The sequence below is a fragment of the Astyanax mexicanus genome, chromosome 2 (genome assembly GCF_023375975.1).
Source record: "Astyanax mexicanus isolate ESR-SI-001 chromosome 2, AstMex3_surface, whole genome shotgun sequence".
In the NCBI taxonomy this organism is placed as follows: domain Eukaryota; kingdom Metazoa; phylum Chordata; class Actinopteri; order Characiformes; family Acestrorhamphidae; genus Astyanax; species Astyanax mexicanus.
In genome coordinates, this window is record NC_064409.1 from 50,488,417 (window position 1) to 50,508,192 (window position 19,776).

The following is a 19,776-nucleotide window of genomic DNA, read 5'->3' on the forward strand; positions in this document are numbered from 1 at the left end:
AGTTTATTCGTTTAAAACTGCAGTTTAATCATTTAAAACTACAGTACATTTATTTAAACTGCTTTTTTTCAAATACACCTTAATGTTATTCCATATATAGTTTATATCAAACACCTATAATGTAGCACAAATTATACAGATACAGACATCATCAGAGGGCCACAAACAAAACTAGTTTGTTGTCTGTTGTCGTTCCCTAGTCCAAAATTAGAGAAACTGATTCAGAACCTAAAGTGGTCTCTTATTTTTTTTTTCCAGAGCTGTGTATTATGTCTATGCTCTGAACTGTCCTCTCGAGCGTGTATGAATCCCTCTGTGGATGATTGCTTTGGTCTGCTCTCAGTTCCTCATCGCCGCTCGGTCACTGGCCGCGCTGGGTCACGTGATACACGCAGCATGTGATTGTGATGTCAGTGATGTGCCGGACTGGGCTGAGCTGTTTGTTTTGTTTTTCTGGAGATTATATGTTGTGTTTATGAGCTGTTTAGAGGGGCTTGTGTTCTCATGGGTTGTGTTGAACATGAAGAACTGAAGGCAGGCGGAGTGGAGGGGGGAGTCTGTGGGCTGCAGCTGTGTTAGCGGGGCTGAGCAGAGTCTAAAGACAGGGTTTAAAGTTGAGTAGCTTAGTGTTGATTTTATTTCCCTGTTTAAAACATGTTAAGCAGGCCTGAAGCTCGAGTGCAGAAAGCTCTAGAAGTCGCACTTCTGCCTGAAAACGACTTGTGTAAAGATGTTCACAACACGGTCAAAGCCAAAATGGCTAAAGGCTGCTCTCTGCTGTGCTGCCTGAATGCTGGGGGTAAGCTGGCAGTCAGTGATGTGTCTGAGAGAGGAGGTCCTGTGCATGTTCTCGAGGACTCACACACAGAGTAAGTAGTTACCTACACTTTAAACTGCCTTCCCAGATTAATTACCCTTTTTTGTTTGTGTTTATGTGTTTATATTCCCTCTGTCTTTTATGTGTTTATATTCCCCCACTATTACAAACTGTACAGCGGGCAAGACTTCCATTGTTTGTTTTTTTTTTTTTTTTTTTTTTTTTACCTTTGCCAGACATGGATATAGTCATTCAGTGGAGATATGAGTTTTGATGGGTGCCATGATGCTCTTGAACGCATCCCATCCAAATTGGCTGACTCACAGACTCTTTGCAGAAAACAGGCCAATCAGAAACCTCCCTGTTTTGCATGCACTTCATGAATATGCACCTGAGGGGAGCACTTTTTCTCCCTCGCTTTCACACAAGCAACAGTGGAAAAAAGTAAAAAAAAAAAAATAGACGCCTGCGCATTTGCATTCACTCTGGCCACTCGTTCTAGATTCTAGGAGATTTTATTTGATTTGTTGGCATCAGGAAGCCATTATTTATATGCTTCCGCAACTTCCGGAAGACTTGGGATATCTGGTATTACTTAATAATTAAATAATAATAATTAGAAATATTTCCTTTAGTTGCAGTAGTGTATTCTTGAAATATGTTTTATTTTTTTAATCAGTGTTTTGTCATATTACCAAGAGTATCGTTATCGCGAAAATACTATAAAGTATTGTGATGTTATTTTAGGGCCATATCGCCCAACCCTAGTGCACGATAACTTACAACATTACACAGTGACAGGTATCCCCATTATAGAGACACACACACACACACACACCTATTAACTTAACACATGCAGAATTGTATATTTACAAAGTAAGTAAATAAGTACTGAGTGCAGCAGTAAAAAAACATAGTACAGTCTCAATTAAATAGACATATAAATAGAAGAACAGAAGAATCACTAATGAGACAATAAGTACAGAGTGTTCTGAGACACTATCACAAGATAAATAAAAGGTGCAGTACAGAAGAAGAACACAGAACATAGTGAGACGGGATGTCCTGGATATGGATTGTGTGTTGTGTGTAACAGCCATGATTATGTAATAGACTGTGTCCAGAATGTGGTGTAGTGTTCAATTGAACCCACAACCTTGTCATCAGTAGCCCCATTGGTCACCACTGCCCCACTGAATATGCATGTGATTTCTGCCTTTTCTGCCTCATTTGTCTGTTTGCCCTGTCCACTGTGGGTGGTTTTACCTTCCATAATGCGTTCCCACAGTACGCACAAGGCACTGTAAATTGAGGAATATTAAATGTCTGGCATCCACTAAGAGGCCTTACGTTAACTCAGACAATTAACATTACTTACTTACTACAAGCTCTCAGACCTCACTCACAAGATAACCCCTCAAGATAATGTAGGTGTGGTTGTTCCTAAGATACTCCCTGAGGGAACACAACATGATCAATTTGCCTACTGCTATCCCATTACTTTTGACAGTGTATAATTTAACATTCTGACAAATGTATTTGTAATTTTGTTTGTGTTTATTTCAAGTTATGTGATAATTTTACAAAAAAATCTGCAGTGAACAATTGTTTTCTTTTCTGTTTCTAATCAATACTTCAAAGGAACTGATTTTGTCTTCTTGGTCATTAGCTTTTTCTGGGAGGTGTTGACAGAGCGAGGTAAAACTGATGGCAGCCCTCGACTCCTGACTGTGGGACCTGCATGTGAACTCAGACTGCATGAGGTGGATCCAGAAATCCCTCCCTCTCTTCTGTTTGAATATCCAGCACACAGACTGCTCCAGCTCCCCAAAGAAAAGGACTCCAGTGAGTGACATTGAAATCTGAAGCAGAAATGCTATTTTATATAATGAAGTGCTGTGTATGTCCTGTGCTTACAGTATGGTAAGTTTGGGCCGGTCCAGTTTGTCTGGTTCTACACTCAGTGAGTTTTAATTTCTCATGCTCAAGCCCTGTCCTGTGTAAGGAAAATCCCACCACCAGAGGAAAATCCTTTGCTAGAATGCCTACTTCCAACTGCTATGGTGGGTGGAACAAGTGGATCATCCCAGATTTAACCATGGTGTCACATCAATGTCAAAAGTCAGTGCGCATAAATACCAGGTGAAAAAAATTAACCTTGTGTTTTTAACATTTTAACATGTAAACTTACTGCTCGTGAGCGCAAATGTGAAACTCGCAAGGGAAAAAAAGGGAATCATGTGCACCCAAACAGTTGTTTGGAATTAGCATCATTAGCTAACTCTCCTGCTGTCCTTCTTTCTCACCCTCCTCAGGGTTCGCTGAGGGAGGTGACCCTAACACACTGTCAAAACCACCCTTTTCATCACTCAGGTGCAAAAGCCTCACTCGAGCAAAAAGAGCAGCTGCAGGCAATTTGCATAGCATGTGAGGAAAACTGTGAAATCAAGAAGAAGAAAAATTAAGCTTGAGAGTGACATTTTGTTCAGTGCCCGCATTATTCCTTTTTTTTTTGCTTGCGAGTTTCACGTTTGCTCTCATGAGAAGTTAATTTACGCAAAATGTTAAAAAAAAATGTTCACCTGGTATTTTTGCGCCCTCAAATTTTGACCTTGGTGTGTCTGTCCATTTTCTTCACCGATCTAGAAGTTTCCAGATGGTGCTTCTGACCTGATGGAGAGTTAAATATTCCTCAGCTCTGGCCAGATTTTTTTTTTTTGGTGGGAGAGTTGTGGCTATGGACAGTGCTGTGTGTTTGGATAGTGTGGAAAATTAATTTAGTTAATTAATTAATTAAAAATTAATACATTTTTATGTTTATTTTATTTAATTGCTAAAAGTCTAAACGTCTAAAACATATTTTATATTTTGCCTGGTCAACTTAATTTTATACTTAATTATAATATTCATCCACTCTGGTTGTTCAGCTTAGGCTTGCACCACTTTCTTTTTACTAAGTAACATTTCTTATCACTTATTATTTTTTATGTGCCATTATTTGATATTGGCCCCGAATTTGTATATTTATATAGCTTATATATCCGTATTATTTTGTTTTCAATACATTGAATATTCTTTGTGAATTTTATTGGTGTTGTTGGGTGAACCTTCTACATAGATAACAAGTAAGACCACTAATAGAACATACCTCTGTTGTTACTGGTTGCTGTGCGTTTAATTGTTGAGTAATTTAGTTTACTAATTTACTGTCTTTTGTGCTACAGGAGTGAATGAACTGGTCAGTGCCAAGCTGCTGTCATTCTCCGATGGCCGATGTTTCCTGCTGCTGAACATGGCAGTTCTGGTACAGCTCCTCTATGTGGAGGGTTCTGTAGAACCAGAGGCTGTGTCTTCTTGCCTTATCAACTTACCACCTGAAATTCGGGAAACATTTGTCGACTACCAGCTCTGTAGAAGCACACTGTTTGTGCTGACCAGCACTGGATTCATTTGCATCCTTTTTAATAAGTTTCTTTTAGGATTTCTGTGATAGAATTTACAGAAAGAGTTATTAAATGTCATTTTTAATTGTAAAATGTCCAGAGAATTTTTGTATCAGCCCTGTTCTTAATACAGAAAATGCTTAGCATGGTTTAGACAAGAAGCAGTGCCTGTGTATTCTGGGCAGTAGGTACAGCATAACCAACATAGAATTCGCTGGAAAATTACCTGCTCTTTTCACTAATGGGCTCACTCTCACATTACCTGCACTTTTACTTCACTGCTAAAAATCTATTGGAATAAGCTAAAAAAAATATACAACAAAATTGAGATTAATGAAGAGACCGTTTTATTTTCTGAATCAGTTTATCTAATTTTGCTATTTAAAGATATATCTGTGAGTAAAATTAACATTGATGTTTTATTCTATAAACTACGGACAACATTTCTTCCAAATAAATAAATTGTCATTTAGAACATTTTTGCAGAAAATGAGAAATGTTTGAAATAACAAAAAAGGTGCAGAGATTTCAGACTTTAAATAATGCAAAGAAAACATCTTCTCCTCCACCAGTCTTACACACTGCTTTTAGATAACTTTATTTTACTCCTGGTGCAAAAATTTAAGCAGTTCAGCTTGATTTTATGGCTTGTTATCATCCATCTTCCTCTTGATTATATTCCAGAGTCTTTTTTTCCCAGAGCTGTATGTGCTCATATTAGGCATTTTTTGTAGCAAGATTTTAAAATAATCAATTTCCAAATTTTTGACTTTTTGAAGAAAAATTCCCTTGATTTTGTACCTATCAGAATAAATTGACTGTTGAATTTTTGTGTTTATTTTGAGGTGAAAATTTGAAGTAGGCTGATTTAAGGTTGTTCATAAAATAAGCAAAACAATTGTACACTTATAAAACTTGATCATTCTTATCAGAGTGTCTTGAAATGTTAATTTCACTCGCTAATGGCTTTTGTATGTGTATTGTGTAGTACTGATACAGGTACGGACTTTTGCATTTGAAAAAGGATATGTTTGAAATGATATGATGTTTGATTTACATACTTATTAAAAACAAGTAATTTTGCAACATTAAGATAGTTATACCTATCTGTATTTATCCGTTTTATAAAATGTATTCACTTTGGCAGTTTGTGTCGAAACTTTTTTCTTTAACCATGTGTCAGATGTGTTTGACAGTGTTGAGGGGAAGCACCTGGCCACTGTCAATCTCCCTGAATACTATGCATCAAGACAGAGAGAGGCAGAATCTGTCACGCCTCTTTCCTCCTTCTGTCTTCTGCACATTTCCCAAGACCTCAGCATGGCTGTAGCAGCCACAAGTCAAAACCAAGCACTGGCCCTGGACCTCAATGATTATTTCAGGTGTGTTCTTTTAAAGTCATTACAGTGGCGGTTTCCCTGCAGCAGTTTGGAGAGTGAAGGGTAATAATGGAAATGTGAACAGCTAGGATTAAAGTCATTGCCTTTGACAGTTCATTACAAGGATTCTCTGCATATTATCATTTGCAGTGTTTTATTTTATTATTTATGTTAATGTGAGTTGTAATATTATTCATATTGGCTGGTTGGTTCTTCATTTGTTTGAGCCTCGATCTTGATTGCATTGAGAACAGGTTATATTTTATGTTTTTTTTTTTTTTGTTTTTGTTTTTCAGAATTCATACAGATCAGCTGCTTTGTCAGCAGTCTCCCACCCTCCCCCCTCTCATCCCCACAAAGCCCTGTGACCAGGACAGCATCAGCAGTGTGGCTCACAGTCAGTCTGTACTGGGCATCAACTTCCAAACAGACCAGTAAGCCAATCTACGCCTTACTCACACAATTTCTTATTGTGCCAAATCTGTGTATTTACTAACTGAAATTAACAACAGATGGATTTTAGTTTTTAAAGATGCCATAAAATAAAAAAAACGCATGTAAATATTAATTTATTATATTAATAAAAATCTATCCATCTACCTATCTATCGTTTTATTGTTCTAACTATCGCTCTGTTCTTCTATTTATCATTCTATCGTTCTATCTATTGTTCTATCTATTGTGCTGTTGATCTGTTATTCTATCGTTTATTTTGCAATACTGTATCTATTTTTAATTAATAGTTTACATGTAAAGATTGGTGTCAGACAGTGGTTTGTTTTGTGTTGTGTTCAAATCCAGAACACAAGATACACAGTGTTGTATTTTGACATTAGATCTCACTTTTCTGATTACATAAAAACTAATCTTTTCTTTATTCAGATTTTATAAATATGTTCTTTCATACTATGACAGAATTTATTTTTATTTTATTCAGACAATTATAATGCATCACGTTGTTTACAGAATTGCAATATTTTGCAAAATACTGAATCGTAACCTCTGTGTCATGATATGTATCGAATCGCCAAGTTCTTTTCTACCGCTCTAGTGTAAACATCTTTAAACAATGTAACAAAAGTTCCATCATAAGTTTATTTTCTGCCAGAGTTTCTTCTCAGCTCTGTCCATATGGCAGTGGTCGTGTTTAATTGAACTATTGGCTGTACTGCCCACCTATTTCCATGGATACTACTCCATTCTGTCTTTAGTCGGAAACTTACAGAGAATGTGCAAATATGGACAAAGTAAACACAGAATCTAGACAAAAGGCTCCATCTGTGTTCTTATTTATTGTTGAGCACGAACTAGCCTTTTGTTAATCAAAGCAGAGCTCATAGAGATGATTAAGGAGCCGGTCATAAAAGATAAAACAGTATGTTTTATTTTCAGACCAAAATAAAGAGTTGTGATAAATAAGTTTGTTAAACTGCAATCACATACTTTCTATGTAGAGACCAGAGATCAATTTAATTTACTGAATAAATTGATTCTATGACCCCTTTGAAATACGGATAAAATGCATTCTATAGCTCTGTAAAAATTAAGAGACCACTTCAGGTTCTGAATCAGTTTCTCTGATTTTGTAAATTAACATTGTTTACATGTGTAACATGTTTTATTCTATGAACAACGGACAACATTTCTCACATTCCAATTCCAAATGAAATTTTGTCATTTATTTGCTGAAAATAACACATGGCTGAAATAACAAAAAAGATGCAGAGCTTTCAGACCTCAAATAATAATAAAAAAGAGTTCAGAAATCAATATTTGGTGAAATAACTCTGGTTTTTAATCACAGTTTTCATGCATCTTGGCATGTTCTCCTCCACCAGTTTTACAAACTGCTTTTGAATAACTTTATGTCACTCCTGGTGCAAAAATTCAATCAGTTCAGCTTGGTTTGATGGCTTGTGATCATCCATCTTCCTCTTGATTATATTACAATTTGGTAAAATGAAAGAAACTTATCATTTTTAAATGGTCTCTTATTTTGTTCCCAGAGCTGTATGACACTTTTAAAATACTAAATAAATGCATTATATGACACCTTTAAAATTAGTGTTTGGTGCATTGGTGTCAAGATTTGTCTCCAACTAATACACATGAATAATATGCATAATCTAAATTATTCTATCTATTCAAGCTGTGAGATAATAGTTATACCATTTCCTATATAGTGGTTGTTGTTTACCACCTTTTTTCTAAGTACTAATGACATCCACAAGTTACATATGCTACCATGGGTTACTCATGATACTTATAGACATCTTCACAGTGTATCATTTTCAATATATTTCATTTAATACAGTTTATGAGAGATAACTGCGTGTGCTCTCTTTGTAATAGAATATGCAGTTCTAAAGATTTCCCCTGTTTGATAAGAAAATAATATTGCAGATAATTCCTCACAATAACAAGGCATTATAATCATATCACCCACCTTTACTCAGAAATTTGGCTAAGACATTTGTCACAATAACATACTGCTCATATTGCATCACCTCTGACTTAACCCTTTCTATGCAGCTCCTGGGAAGCGAGGTTAAAGCTTCTCTATAAAAAAGCTAAAGCTACTGAACCACCAGCCCTCCGGCTGCCCTGGTATGGAGACGTCCCCAACTCGGAGTGCCGTCGAATGGCTGCCACTGCCAATCTCGGTCAACCCTGTGCACCACCAGGGGGCATCCTGACTTCCTTCACTGTACCTGAACAAACCACACCAACCATGCTGAATGTCTCAGAATTCTCGGTAGTGCTTACCTTCACCTCAGCGGGCAACAGCAGCACCATGCTGGCTCACTGGGATCTGGAGAGTCAGAGTGTGACGTATCACTGCGCTGATGCTCCTGCTGCACCTGTTCGGCGCTCAGAGGAGGAACACCTCTCTCTAATATTGAAAGGTGAACCATCAGAACATCATACCATTTTATTACAGACATCTGGGAATTAAAAGCTATTTTCAGCTGTTTACTTCCTATACACATGAGCGTCTTCAGTTGTATTTAGAGATTTGTAAAACCTGGCTATTTTTGCGTGTTTCAGAATCAGGCTTGTCTCTGGTGCTGTTCACGGTTTCTCAGGAGGAGCTGTTAAACAGATTGATGGTGTTTGGCAGTGCTGGTGTAGTGGACTCTCTCTGCCATCTAAATGACTGGGGGCGCTGCTCTATGCCTATCCATGCCCTGCAGGTACGTATAAAAAGAAGCTCACTTAAAAGCGCAGTTCAAAGAGTGTGTTTTTAAGAAGATTTCTCTTCTTTTCAGCTCTGTGTGATATGACCTTTAAATCAATTTCATCTCGATTACGATTAATGGATGATTCTCTAAGCTGCTTAAGTGTCTCAGTTGGCTTGGTCTTGGTGTTCCCCTCCATGTTGCTTCCATTTCACATGCTGGACAGGGAGAAGTCACCTGACTATACATACAATAGTATGCTTTAAAGGGGTCAGCACATGAACGCAAAAATATAGGGAATATGGTTAAATGGTTTAAATCTGGATCATGCTGCTTGCCATCAGTAGCCAAAGTCAGAGAGAGCACAACTGGCTTGCTGACTAATATGTGATTTTGGTCAGCACATGTGTCTGTTAGCTGTTGTGTCTGTCTTTCCTTATACAGTACCGAGAAAATGTATTTTCCCCCTTACAGATTTCTTTTGTTTTTGCATTTTTGTCATACTTACATTTTTCAGATTATTAAACAAACTTTAATATCAGATGAATAGAACCTGAGTAAATATAAAAGTAGGGGTGGGTATCATCACTGATTTCCCAGTTCGATTCGATTCCGATTCACAAGGTCTCGATTCGATTTTCAAATCGATTTTCGATTCGATTCGATTCTCGATTCAACATCGATTAATTTAGGGAAATTTCAGTTACCATAAAAATTGTAGTTTGAATATGAAATGTAATTATACAAGGAACACTCAAATTTCATTATTAAAATATTAGTTTATATTATGAACACTCACTTATGAACTGTATATCCTTACATATAAATGTTACCAGAGCTTCAGATATTTTTTTAGCACGAGGAGAACTTGAAGGTAGTTTCATCGCAAATGCTTTCTCTAGTGGAGTTTGTGTGGGTTCTGCCGTTTTCTGAGTATCAGGATGGTGTCGCGTTAGATGATTTCTCAGATTTGTGGTATTTCCACAATATTTCAGCTCCTTGTTGCACAGTTTACACACAGCTTTGCTTTTATCCAGCTCTTCCCTACCGCCATAGCTTCTGAATCCAAAATGCAACCACACGTCTGCCTTCAGGTTCTTGGGCGCCTGCACTCCTGCTTCAGCCATGCTTAACTGATCACCCCAGCCAGAGCGCGCTGCTCGGAAAAAAAGGATGGTCTCGCGAGATCTACGCGAGACGTTAAAGCTACGCATACACGGGGAAAAGGGGCTAGTTATAAAGATCGATCTCGGGTTTATATAAATCGATATCGGATCATTCAAATGAGGATCGATTTAAATCGAATAATCGATTTTTTTAACACACCCCTATATAAAAGCACTTTCTAAATTATGATTTCGTTTATGAAGGGAAAGAAAAAATCTAGCCCTTTGTTAAAGGGGGTTTGCCCACCCCCCCTAAATTAACTGTGAATAATCACACTTACTCTAAAGCTGAGATAAATTTCACTATTAACCACAACCAGACCTGATTACTGCCAAACCTGTAGAATCAAGTTACAATCAAGAATCAAATTACTTAAATACTTAAATACAACCTGTGTCTGTCAACATGAAGCGGCAAAAAGATCTCAAAAAGCAACACATGATTCTGGCATCTGAAGAAATTCAAAAACAGATTAGAAAACAAAGTCATCCCCAGCGGACCACAGCGAGAGCTATTATTCACAAATGGAGAAAACATGGAACACTGTTAAACCTTCTCAGCAGTGGCTGGCCTAAAAGAGCATGGACAACTCATCCAGGAGGTCACAAAAGAATTTAGAACTACATTTAAAGAACTGCAGGTCTCACTTGCCTCAGTTAAATGTTAATGATTTAATAATAAGAAAGGGACTGGGTGAAATTGGTCTTCATTGTAGAGATCCAAGGCAAAAAAATGTGCTTTTTATATTTACTCAAGTTATCTTTGTTTGATATCAAAGTTTGCAAAAACAAAAGAAATCTGTAGGGAGCAGGAATTTGTGGATTAGAGGTTGGACTAGACATCCGTTTCGATTCATTTCATTCTTTCAGTTGCCCAGCCATAGTTGTATCCTTAAATAATTTTAAATAGCAGGGATACAAGGACATAGTCTGTGCTGTCTACCAACAGTGTAGACAGTAAAAATTCAAGAGTGCTTGAATTTTTGATCTAACATCCTACTAAGTTTCTTAATACTCTGAATATCATGAGACACAGAAGTACAGAAGAATATTTTCCCTCCTCATCCTTCCTTTTTTCAGGCTGGGCTGAAGAATAGGCAACTGGACATGGTGGATTTCTTTTTGAAGAGCAAAGAGAATATTCTGTGTCCACCTACAGGCTACGGTGTGCTTGAGCAGTCCCCTGCCAACACAACACAGATGCAGCTAAAGAGTAAGTGTTTTCTTTCAGGTTCATGCTACTGCTGACACGCAAAATCCTTGTATTTCCACAATGAAAGTCAGTGAAAAAAAATATTTTAGAGACTGTCTATTGTTCTGTTTATCACTAAATTAAATTAAGGTTTGATATAAAGAACATTTAGTGGAAATCCAAAGGTTTTGCATCCAGGGGGTTTTACATCATCAATAGGTTTAATTTTTGTTAATTAAAGGTTGAGGAAAAAGTAAATGGCATACAAGTGTGCAAGAAATTAACTTTATTATACATTGACATTACATGATACATATGCCTGATAAACAAAAGCAACATTTTCCAATTTTTGAACTAATTAAGTTGGTTAAATTAGTTGAACTAAAATAATTTAAACTAAAGCCCTATCCGAATGGGATTAGTTTCTCAGTGTGACATCTGTGAAACTCTTGCATCCAGACTGCAATTAAAAAACATGAGGACCAGTGATTTTTTTGGTCACATGACATCGCGTTCAGTAGCTCCTCTATTTCCACTCACTGTTGTGTTTCTGTGGATCTCCAGTGTAATTCCGGTGCTTGGCAGTGGAGTTCAGCCAAAAACAGTAGGTAATTTAGCCATTTAGTCATTTTCTCAGAGGACATCAGAGATTTTACCCCAGGACCCCCTGAGAAACTAATTCTGTCCAGATAGGGCTCACATAAACTTTTGCATGTCCATGCTGTCTTGCAAAAGACATATCTGCAAAATCTACAAAAAAATCTATAGTTATAGTGATTGGCCGATACTCATTTTTTCATTTCCAATCCGATTCTGATACACAACAGCTGATACAGAAACAAATTCTTATAAAAGAGCTTTTGTTTTTTTTCTTTTTACTTATTTAACATATATTCTTTTATATATTAACCACTATTATTATTGTATAATACATGGATCTGGACTGTAATCTGGTTCTGCATGCAGATCGACTGTGCTTGCGTTAAATTACGTCAGTGTTGTTCTGATACTGGATCGGACCAGTTTCATCTATGTCAAGGTTGAACCTTTTTAAACATTCAGTTGAGGTCATTTTTAAAATATTTAATTCCAGGTTAATTTGGAGAATTTCTTTTGGTCCATTTACCTTGAAGTTTGAATGCAGTTTAAAATGTTATAATTTCACAAAGTAAAAAAATGGAAAACAAGGTTTTTGCATGACAGTAATTTTTATTTAATTGTTATTTTAATTGTATAATTTGGATCTGATGGGCTTGAGCTTGTATTATATTTAGCCATGTTCCCACAGTGGTAATTATTTTCTGTAATTTACCTGCAGCAATTTAGATCGCACATGTTTTGTGCTTCTAGTTACCGGGACTTCGGTCATCATGCTTGCTAAAACCTTACATCACCCCATATCATTCACTCTCAATCAGAGGAGAGAAAACAGAGAAAGAGTGATTGGTATCTGACAGAAATGTATTAGCTGTGGATTCACTTATCAGTGTGTATAATGAACAGCTTTGATGGAGCATGTTAATTACACACTTGATTAAGCACCCAGACCTAATCATAAAACACTTTGATTAGCACAGCGGTGCACTGAGGTGCCGTCGAGCAGATTTGTCTGGATGTGTGCAGTTTCATCTTTCATGTGTGAGAGTGTGTAGAGAGCCCAGTGTTGCTGCAGCTGAAACTATGTACACACACACGCACTGTGTACTGAAGTGACAGTTTGACAGTGAGCTGGATAAAAAGAAAGGGATTAAGTACTTGACTAATGTTAAACTTCAAACAGAATGAAGGGCTTATCTGTTACCATGGACCCCAGTGATGTTAAAGTCATTTACTGTTTGTTGAAAGACCTGTGAGTGATTTCATATACTTTATGCAAATTGTAGCAAGACGCAAGGATTCCTTACATAGGCCTGTCACGATAAAATTATGGACTTGAACAATGACAGTAATGTTTGCAGACCTATATATTCCCCATTGTGTTTACTGGCCAATGTGATCCCATTAAAGGAGAATTGATTTTTTTTGCGTAGTAAAACATGATAAAGAGTACTAACCTCTTTTGAATAGCCTACCAGCTTTGGGCGATAGGGGCATATTCTTAACCCCTGCAGATACATTGCTTTTTACATCTTTATTTAAGCTCAAAGTAGCTCCACACCTTATTGAGAGAGCCCTGACATTTAAAATGAGGCGTTAAGAACTTTTAAAAATGAAAAAGTTAATTAAAAACCACTGCTTATAACCCGTAGCATTAGCTACATCCCCGGGCACCGCCATCTTATTTTATTTTAATATGGCGGCGCACGGAGATGTAGGTTATGCTGCGAGTTATTTATAAACAGTGTTTTTTAATGAACTACTTATGCATGTAACATGTAAAAAATTATCTGCAGGGGCAAGAATATGCCCTGTATCACCCAGTCTAAAGGGTGTTTGGACAAAGAGCATTAAATAGCTGGACCTCGGAAAGCTGCAGGAGAATGGAGGTGGGCTATTTAACAAAGGTTAGCATGCTTTACTACACCTAAAGTCAATTTTACATTGAAGTCCCCCCAACCCTGCTCGCCCACACAAAAAACTGATTGGCTGACTCTCAGACTATTTGCAAAGAGCAGGCCAATCAGATCCCTTTCTTTTTTTTGCATGCACTTCATGAATATGCACACACAGAGCATCTTTCTGTCCCTCTCTTTCACAGACGCGTTTGGGAAAAAAGGTCTTTGTTGAATGCGTGCACGTTTGTGGCTAACTGTAGATTCTGGGAGATTTTTATCAGGGAGCCGTTATTGATATGCAGTAGACTCCCGCAACTTCCAGGAGACTTGGGAAGTCTGTACCTTTCAAAGACAGAACTGCAAGCTGAAATTTGCAGCAATCCAGGGTGAATTATTATCATTTTTTAGTGAGTGTATTTTAGAATAATAAAAGCCTCAAAACAATAGAAAACAGTTAAAATTAAGCAGTGAAAATGAAGTATTGAATAGAAATTAGACTAATTAACTTGTGCCTACTTGTGCCGTATGTAGGTTTGAATTTTCTGTTTAATCAAAAGACTCATACATCAAATATGTTTCACCGCATTGTTTACCACAGCATAGTGTTGTCAAATGGAGAAATGCTCATGGTTATTACCTATGTCATCTTATTTAACTGTGTAATAAAGATGACATATTTTATTGAGCCTTGTTTGTAGTGTGAGGAGGAGATACAGGTGTAATAGGTCACCACTCTGAGCTAGTTACATTCTCGGGAGTTTCCTGCTGATAAGTGTAATGAGTTTTTCCCACTCTGACGTTCAGTGTGTTCAAGGTATTTCATCTAATTTAATTAGTTTATTATCGAATTTATCTGGTATTAAATGGTGCAGAAGAAAAGTAAATAGTAAATTGCATATGCCACATACTGGAATTTATAAGCGTATACTACATTGTCATATTGTGATCCCATTCTTTTTATTGGATGTTTGTTCAGCTGTTTTACTGTGTCATTGGTCTAAAGTTTGCAGTGTTGTCCTAACAGTCTCAAATGTGTCCTATCTACAGCAAACAATGGTTGGACCAGATGGCAATGAAAACATTTAGGAGTAACTTAAATGACTTTTAATATAAATTAATATAATTAAATATAGCTGGCTATGGCATTACCTACACCAGACCACCACAGAGCAGGTATTGTTTGGGTGGTGGATCATTCTCAGTCCTGCAGCGACACTGCAGAGAAATACCGGTAGTGTTAATGTGTGTTGTGCTGGTACAAGTGAATCAGCTACAGCAGTGCTGCTGGAGTTTTTAAACACTTTGTGCACTTACTGTCCACTTTATTAGTGACTATCAGACAATATCATGACATGGTAATTACACAATTTGTTGTAATATTAAATTTGGTCTCTTTTATTTTTGTTTGTGTGTGTGCATTTGTGAAATAGATGCCCAGGATCTGTGTCCAGCCCTGGATCTTCTTCACTCTGCAATCAGAGACACATATGCTGAAGCTCAGAGTCAACAGTTCTGTGAACAGCTGCTTAACATTACACTCAACTTCCTTAATACACAGATCCGAGTCCTCCTCAGCAGCGCACCAGGTAACGCATGCTCATCTGATCTCAATGCACATTTACATTGTAGGATGTTTTATCCCAGATGCCTCCAAGCCTCAAGAAGTCGATGCCACTTCTGAACATGGTTAACATGAGGCGTCTGTTTTGCACAGTAAATTTTTAAAGTTTTAGTATTTTTGAAAGTAAAAAATACTATTAATTCAACAATTGTTAATTCCTCCAAGCTTCCGTGTAGAAGACTATGTTCCACTGCAGAAAACATATTTTATACATACAGTATTGAACCATTCATTTAAATATATGCCCTGTAATGATGTATGAAGGTGCTTTCATCTTAAAAGGTATGCTTTGACCGCAGCATTTGTCAATTTGTGAATCATTTACTGTATTTTTTCTGTATTCTGCACCTATGTTTTTTCTTTCTGCTGTTTATAGAGTTGGATGCTAACTTGCAGGAGTGTGTGAAGATCTTGAGTGGCTATATCTCTGAACTGCGCACCTATTTAAGGAAATACCCCTGGTTGGTAGGCGGCGATCAGACTCCTGCCCCTAAACAACCACCTGACATGACCATGGAGGAATTGTGGGAATCACTGTCTGTGGAGGTTAAAGCCATTTGCTATATAAAAAATCAGCTACAAATACAAGAGTTATCAGCATGATTTGAAAGTGGTGGAAGTTACTATAAAGAGACACAAGCATATTTAAGCAATAATACACAAGAGGGAGTGCTATAACGTGTAATATTGGCACTGCTGTGCTGAACTACAACCGCAGCACAGCAGTCCCAATATTACACGGTATAGCACGAACCTCAAGTGTATTATTGCGATTATACCACAGTTCTATTATTGCTGTTTATTGAAAGATTTTGAGTTACAGAGGATGAGAAAATACGATCTGTTTGGTTATAAACACTCCGCATGTTAAAATCGTCTCATTGCTGCTCTGTAGCTGCGCTGTTTGGCTTGTAAGTGCTGCGTCGTTACTAGGTTATTTGTAGGTGGCAGAGTAACACATGAAGAGCTTCAGTTACAGTGCATTACCGGCTGATAACGGCACTCATAGAACACCTCTCAGCCAATCACATTACAGGGTCAGAACTAACTGTAGTATAATTGCTGTTAATTGATTATCTTTTTTTATGTGACAATATTTGCCATAGTATTTTGACAACAGAGACTAGAATTATTACATCATTACAAGTAGTTTTCTTAAAGGCACAATAACAGAACCTGCCTGTTTAAGTCTGAGAGATAAAGAAAGATATTTAAAATTGTCTTTGTTAATAAAGTAATATAAAGAATAATAAAATTATTTTGACACCCATAAACCAGCAAAAAGATTATAATCTGTTCAAGGCATAATATTGGAAAAGGAGTACAGTAATAGTTTTATTGGGTTAAAAAAGTGAATTATCAGTTTCTGTAAAAGTAATAGTTTGTGTTTGTGTTTCAGGATGTGGTCAAGCAGGCAATTTTGTGCAGCGAGATCCCGCGTGCACAGGCGTATCTGCGCAAACACAGCTGTCCTGAGCAGAAGCTGGAAGAGCTAAGGAGAACAGGCCTGAGACTGGCCTTTAACTGCCTTACACACAGAGACCTGCAGCAGGCCACTACACTGCTCACTAATATGGTACACCTGCACTAGACATGAAGGAATGTGTATTACAAGTTGTGATTAAAGTGCAGAATTTACTTTCATTACACATGTACACAGAGATAATGATCGAAAACATGTAGCAAAAGCAGCCCAAGACGTTTTTGAGGCAAAAACAAATTAAATGTTCTTACATGGCCTCATTTCAGTTGAGAAGCTTTTCGCTTATTAGAGATAAACTGACAGCAGGAAGACCTACAAACAAGCATAAACTGAAGCCAGCTGCTATTAAGGCCTGGTAAAATACTTAAAGGGAGGACAGTCAGCATTTGGTGATGTCCATGGGTTCCAGACTTCAGACTACAGTCAATGACTTTAAATAATCCTTATAATTTTAATTGTGTTGATTTGCTATTAAGTCATTTTTTACCTACATACAAATTCCTGTAATTCAAAAAATGGTTAATACTGTATTTTATTTAAGCCATTTAAATTACAAAATTCTACATGGTAATCAAAAATTGGTTTCTGATTGTTGATGGAGAGAGGCAAAATTAGTATGTTTTAGTAAAAAGTATGTTTTGGTTGCTTTATTGGATTTATTCAATTAATCAAATTACTGTTTTAATGCAGTTTTCAAAAACTGAGACTGTATATTATACTCTTTAAAAATTAAATGTAAAAGAAACAAAACATTGCCTATTTGATTGCCCTAAATAGTGCTGTTTATTCCTGTTTAAAACACAAATAAAATACCAGGCAAAACAGTGTTCATTTGTTGTATAAAAACTAATCCAAAAATCGTAATTAAGAATGTGACACTATCCAAATACTTATAGATCTTGCTCTATGTGAAACATAATGTCTGTCTGTCGCTCTCCCTCTCTTTCTCAGGGTTTTAATGTGAAAGAACAGCTTCACAGTATCTGTGTGTACACAGCCGATCGAGACCTCAGGGCATATATGGTAAGCATGTCCTTGAATCCCAGTGGAAGGTAGACTCGAACACGGTCTGCACATTCCACTGCAGATTAGGATTTCACTTCAAAGGAAGATAGTAGCTCAATCAAATGGAGGCTCTGGGTATAATTATGTGTGATGTAAACAGCATGTTAATGAAGTGTTTTTTTTTACATTCTGGATGTTCTTTTCTGTTTCTGGTTGATTAAACAGGTGGAAGAATTGAAGAGGCAGAATCACCTCTCTTCTGAGGAGATGGAGAAAGTGGAGTTCATTAAACAGATTGAGAATTTGTGCTCAGCGCCAGCAGCAAGATGTTTAAAGGCTGTTGACAAGAACAGGTAAGAGTTACAAAGGCGTGAAAAAAGTGATTAACTGGCTTGAAAGGCTGCACTTAATGAAACCGACTCATTATAGAGGTGATCATTAGACACCAGAACGTGCTTTTCTTGCTTTTATTTACAGGTTCATTCATTTCAAAATATTGAAAAATGTAAAACTCATATATTATATAGATTGTATATATATATATATATATATATATATATATATATATATATATATATATATATATATATATATATATATATATATTTTAAGTGTTAATTTATTTTAGTCAGTTTCTCAGAAATTTTGAATATTATTAAAAATAGATTGATACTTTTGGCAGTGTGGGCAGTGTGCCAAGTCCTGCTGGAAAATTAAATTGCATCTCCCTAAAAGTTGTCAGCAGAGGGAAGCATGAAGGTCTGTAAGATTTTCAGAGAAAACACTGCGCTGACTTTAGACTTGATATAACACTGTGGACCAACACCAGCTCTCCAATCCATCACTGACCTTCAGTAAATTTTACATTTCATTTGTAAATCAAGGGAGCAGAGTCTGGAGGAAGAGTGGAGAGACAAACCGTCCTTGAGCTGCTTGAGGTCTAATGTGAAGTTTCCAAAATCTGTGATGGTTAGGCTGCTTATGAAAGAGTATTTGAATAGCAGAACCTGCCACTGCTGATGCTTTTTGTTCGGGCCTCAATATATGATAAATTCTGTGTATCGTGAAAATGTCTTTAAATATTGTAATATTAAATAATATTTATAATTTATCATTTTTTACTATATCACCCAGTTCTATTAGTGTGTGGTTACATACACTTAAAGTGGTGGCTTTTATACTGGTCATATCTATTTTGTGATTGTATTGACCAAAAGGAAGAAATATATTGTAAAATAAAATTAAAACAGGACGCTATAATAGTTCCATGTTTTGTGACATTTGGCATGTAGGTGTGTACCATCATATATCTTTTTTCATTTTAGCTTGATCACTGTGATGTTTGCAATAGTAATTTAAACCTTGAGCTTGTAAAACTGTTTTGCTAACTGTTTCTAGAACATATAATCTATCCACATGAACATTAACTTTATAAAAGAAGCAAAAGACAATAAAAAGAGCAATAAAACAGAGTCTGCATATGTTTTTCTTTTAAAAGGCTATTAACCTCTTAAATCACTGTGTGTAGAGTTCTTCAAATAAGCCAATCAGAGGTGGAGAACCGGGCATTGCTGCAGGAGATGCACGGACCACTATCTTCCTCCTTCCAGTCCCTGCTGGGATCTGTGCGTTTGGACTGGGTTAGACACTGGGATAACAACACACAGAAAACTGTGCTCCTCTCCAGACTTCCAGAGCCCTGTGAGTGGGCATGAACATGTTACGCTATGCTTGTTTATCCCTTGTATAACTTACATGTGAATAAAGAGCGTTTAGATGGAATGGTAATGGCTACAAGCATTACAGACTTGGAAGCTTAACTGAATGATGATGAGACATGCAAACATATAAGATTTTCCTACTTTAAAACTGTACAATACCAGTCAAAAGTTTTAAACCACCCCTTTTCATTTAATGTTTTTTTTTTCATACTATTTTGTTTATTATGTTATGTTATTTTCTACATTGCAGATTGATACTGAAAATCAAAACTAGG

The 19,776-nt window shown here is 36.7% G+C and overlaps 1 protein-coding gene across 1 annotated transcript in view; it reads left to right on the forward strand.

The window, feature by feature from the left end:
• The first annotated feature begins 394 nt into the window (after positions 1-394).
• spg11 (SPG11 vesicle trafficking associated, spatacsin) overlaps positions 395-19,776 on the forward strand; it is a 46,653-nt gene continuing 27,271 nt past the window's right edge. The window contains exons 1-14 of the mRNA XM_007231194.4: positions 395-869; positions 2,487-2,662; positions 4,042-4,269; positions 5,444-5,642; positions 5,936-6,073; positions 8,172-8,545; positions 8,688-8,833; positions 11,065-11,197; positions 15,102-15,257; positions 15,669-15,838; positions 16,692-16,868; positions 17,727-17,798; positions 18,006-18,133; positions 19,309-19,481. Of these exons, the coding sequence (XP_007231256.3) occupies positions 655-869; positions 2,487-2,662; positions 4,042-4,269; positions 5,444-5,642; positions 5,936-6,073; positions 8,172-8,545; positions 8,688-8,833; positions 11,065-11,197; positions 15,102-15,257; positions 15,669-15,838; positions 16,692-16,868; positions 17,727-17,798; positions 18,006-18,133; positions 19,309-19,481 (2,485 nt within the window). The 5' untranslated portion in view covers positions 395-654. The remainder of the gene's footprint in view (positions 870-2,486; positions 2,663-4,041; positions 4,270-5,443; positions 5,643-5,935; positions 6,074-8,171; positions 8,546-8,687; positions 8,834-11,064; positions 11,198-15,101; positions 15,258-15,668; positions 15,839-16,691; positions 16,869-17,726; positions 17,799-18,005; positions 18,134-19,308; positions 19,482-19,776) is intronic.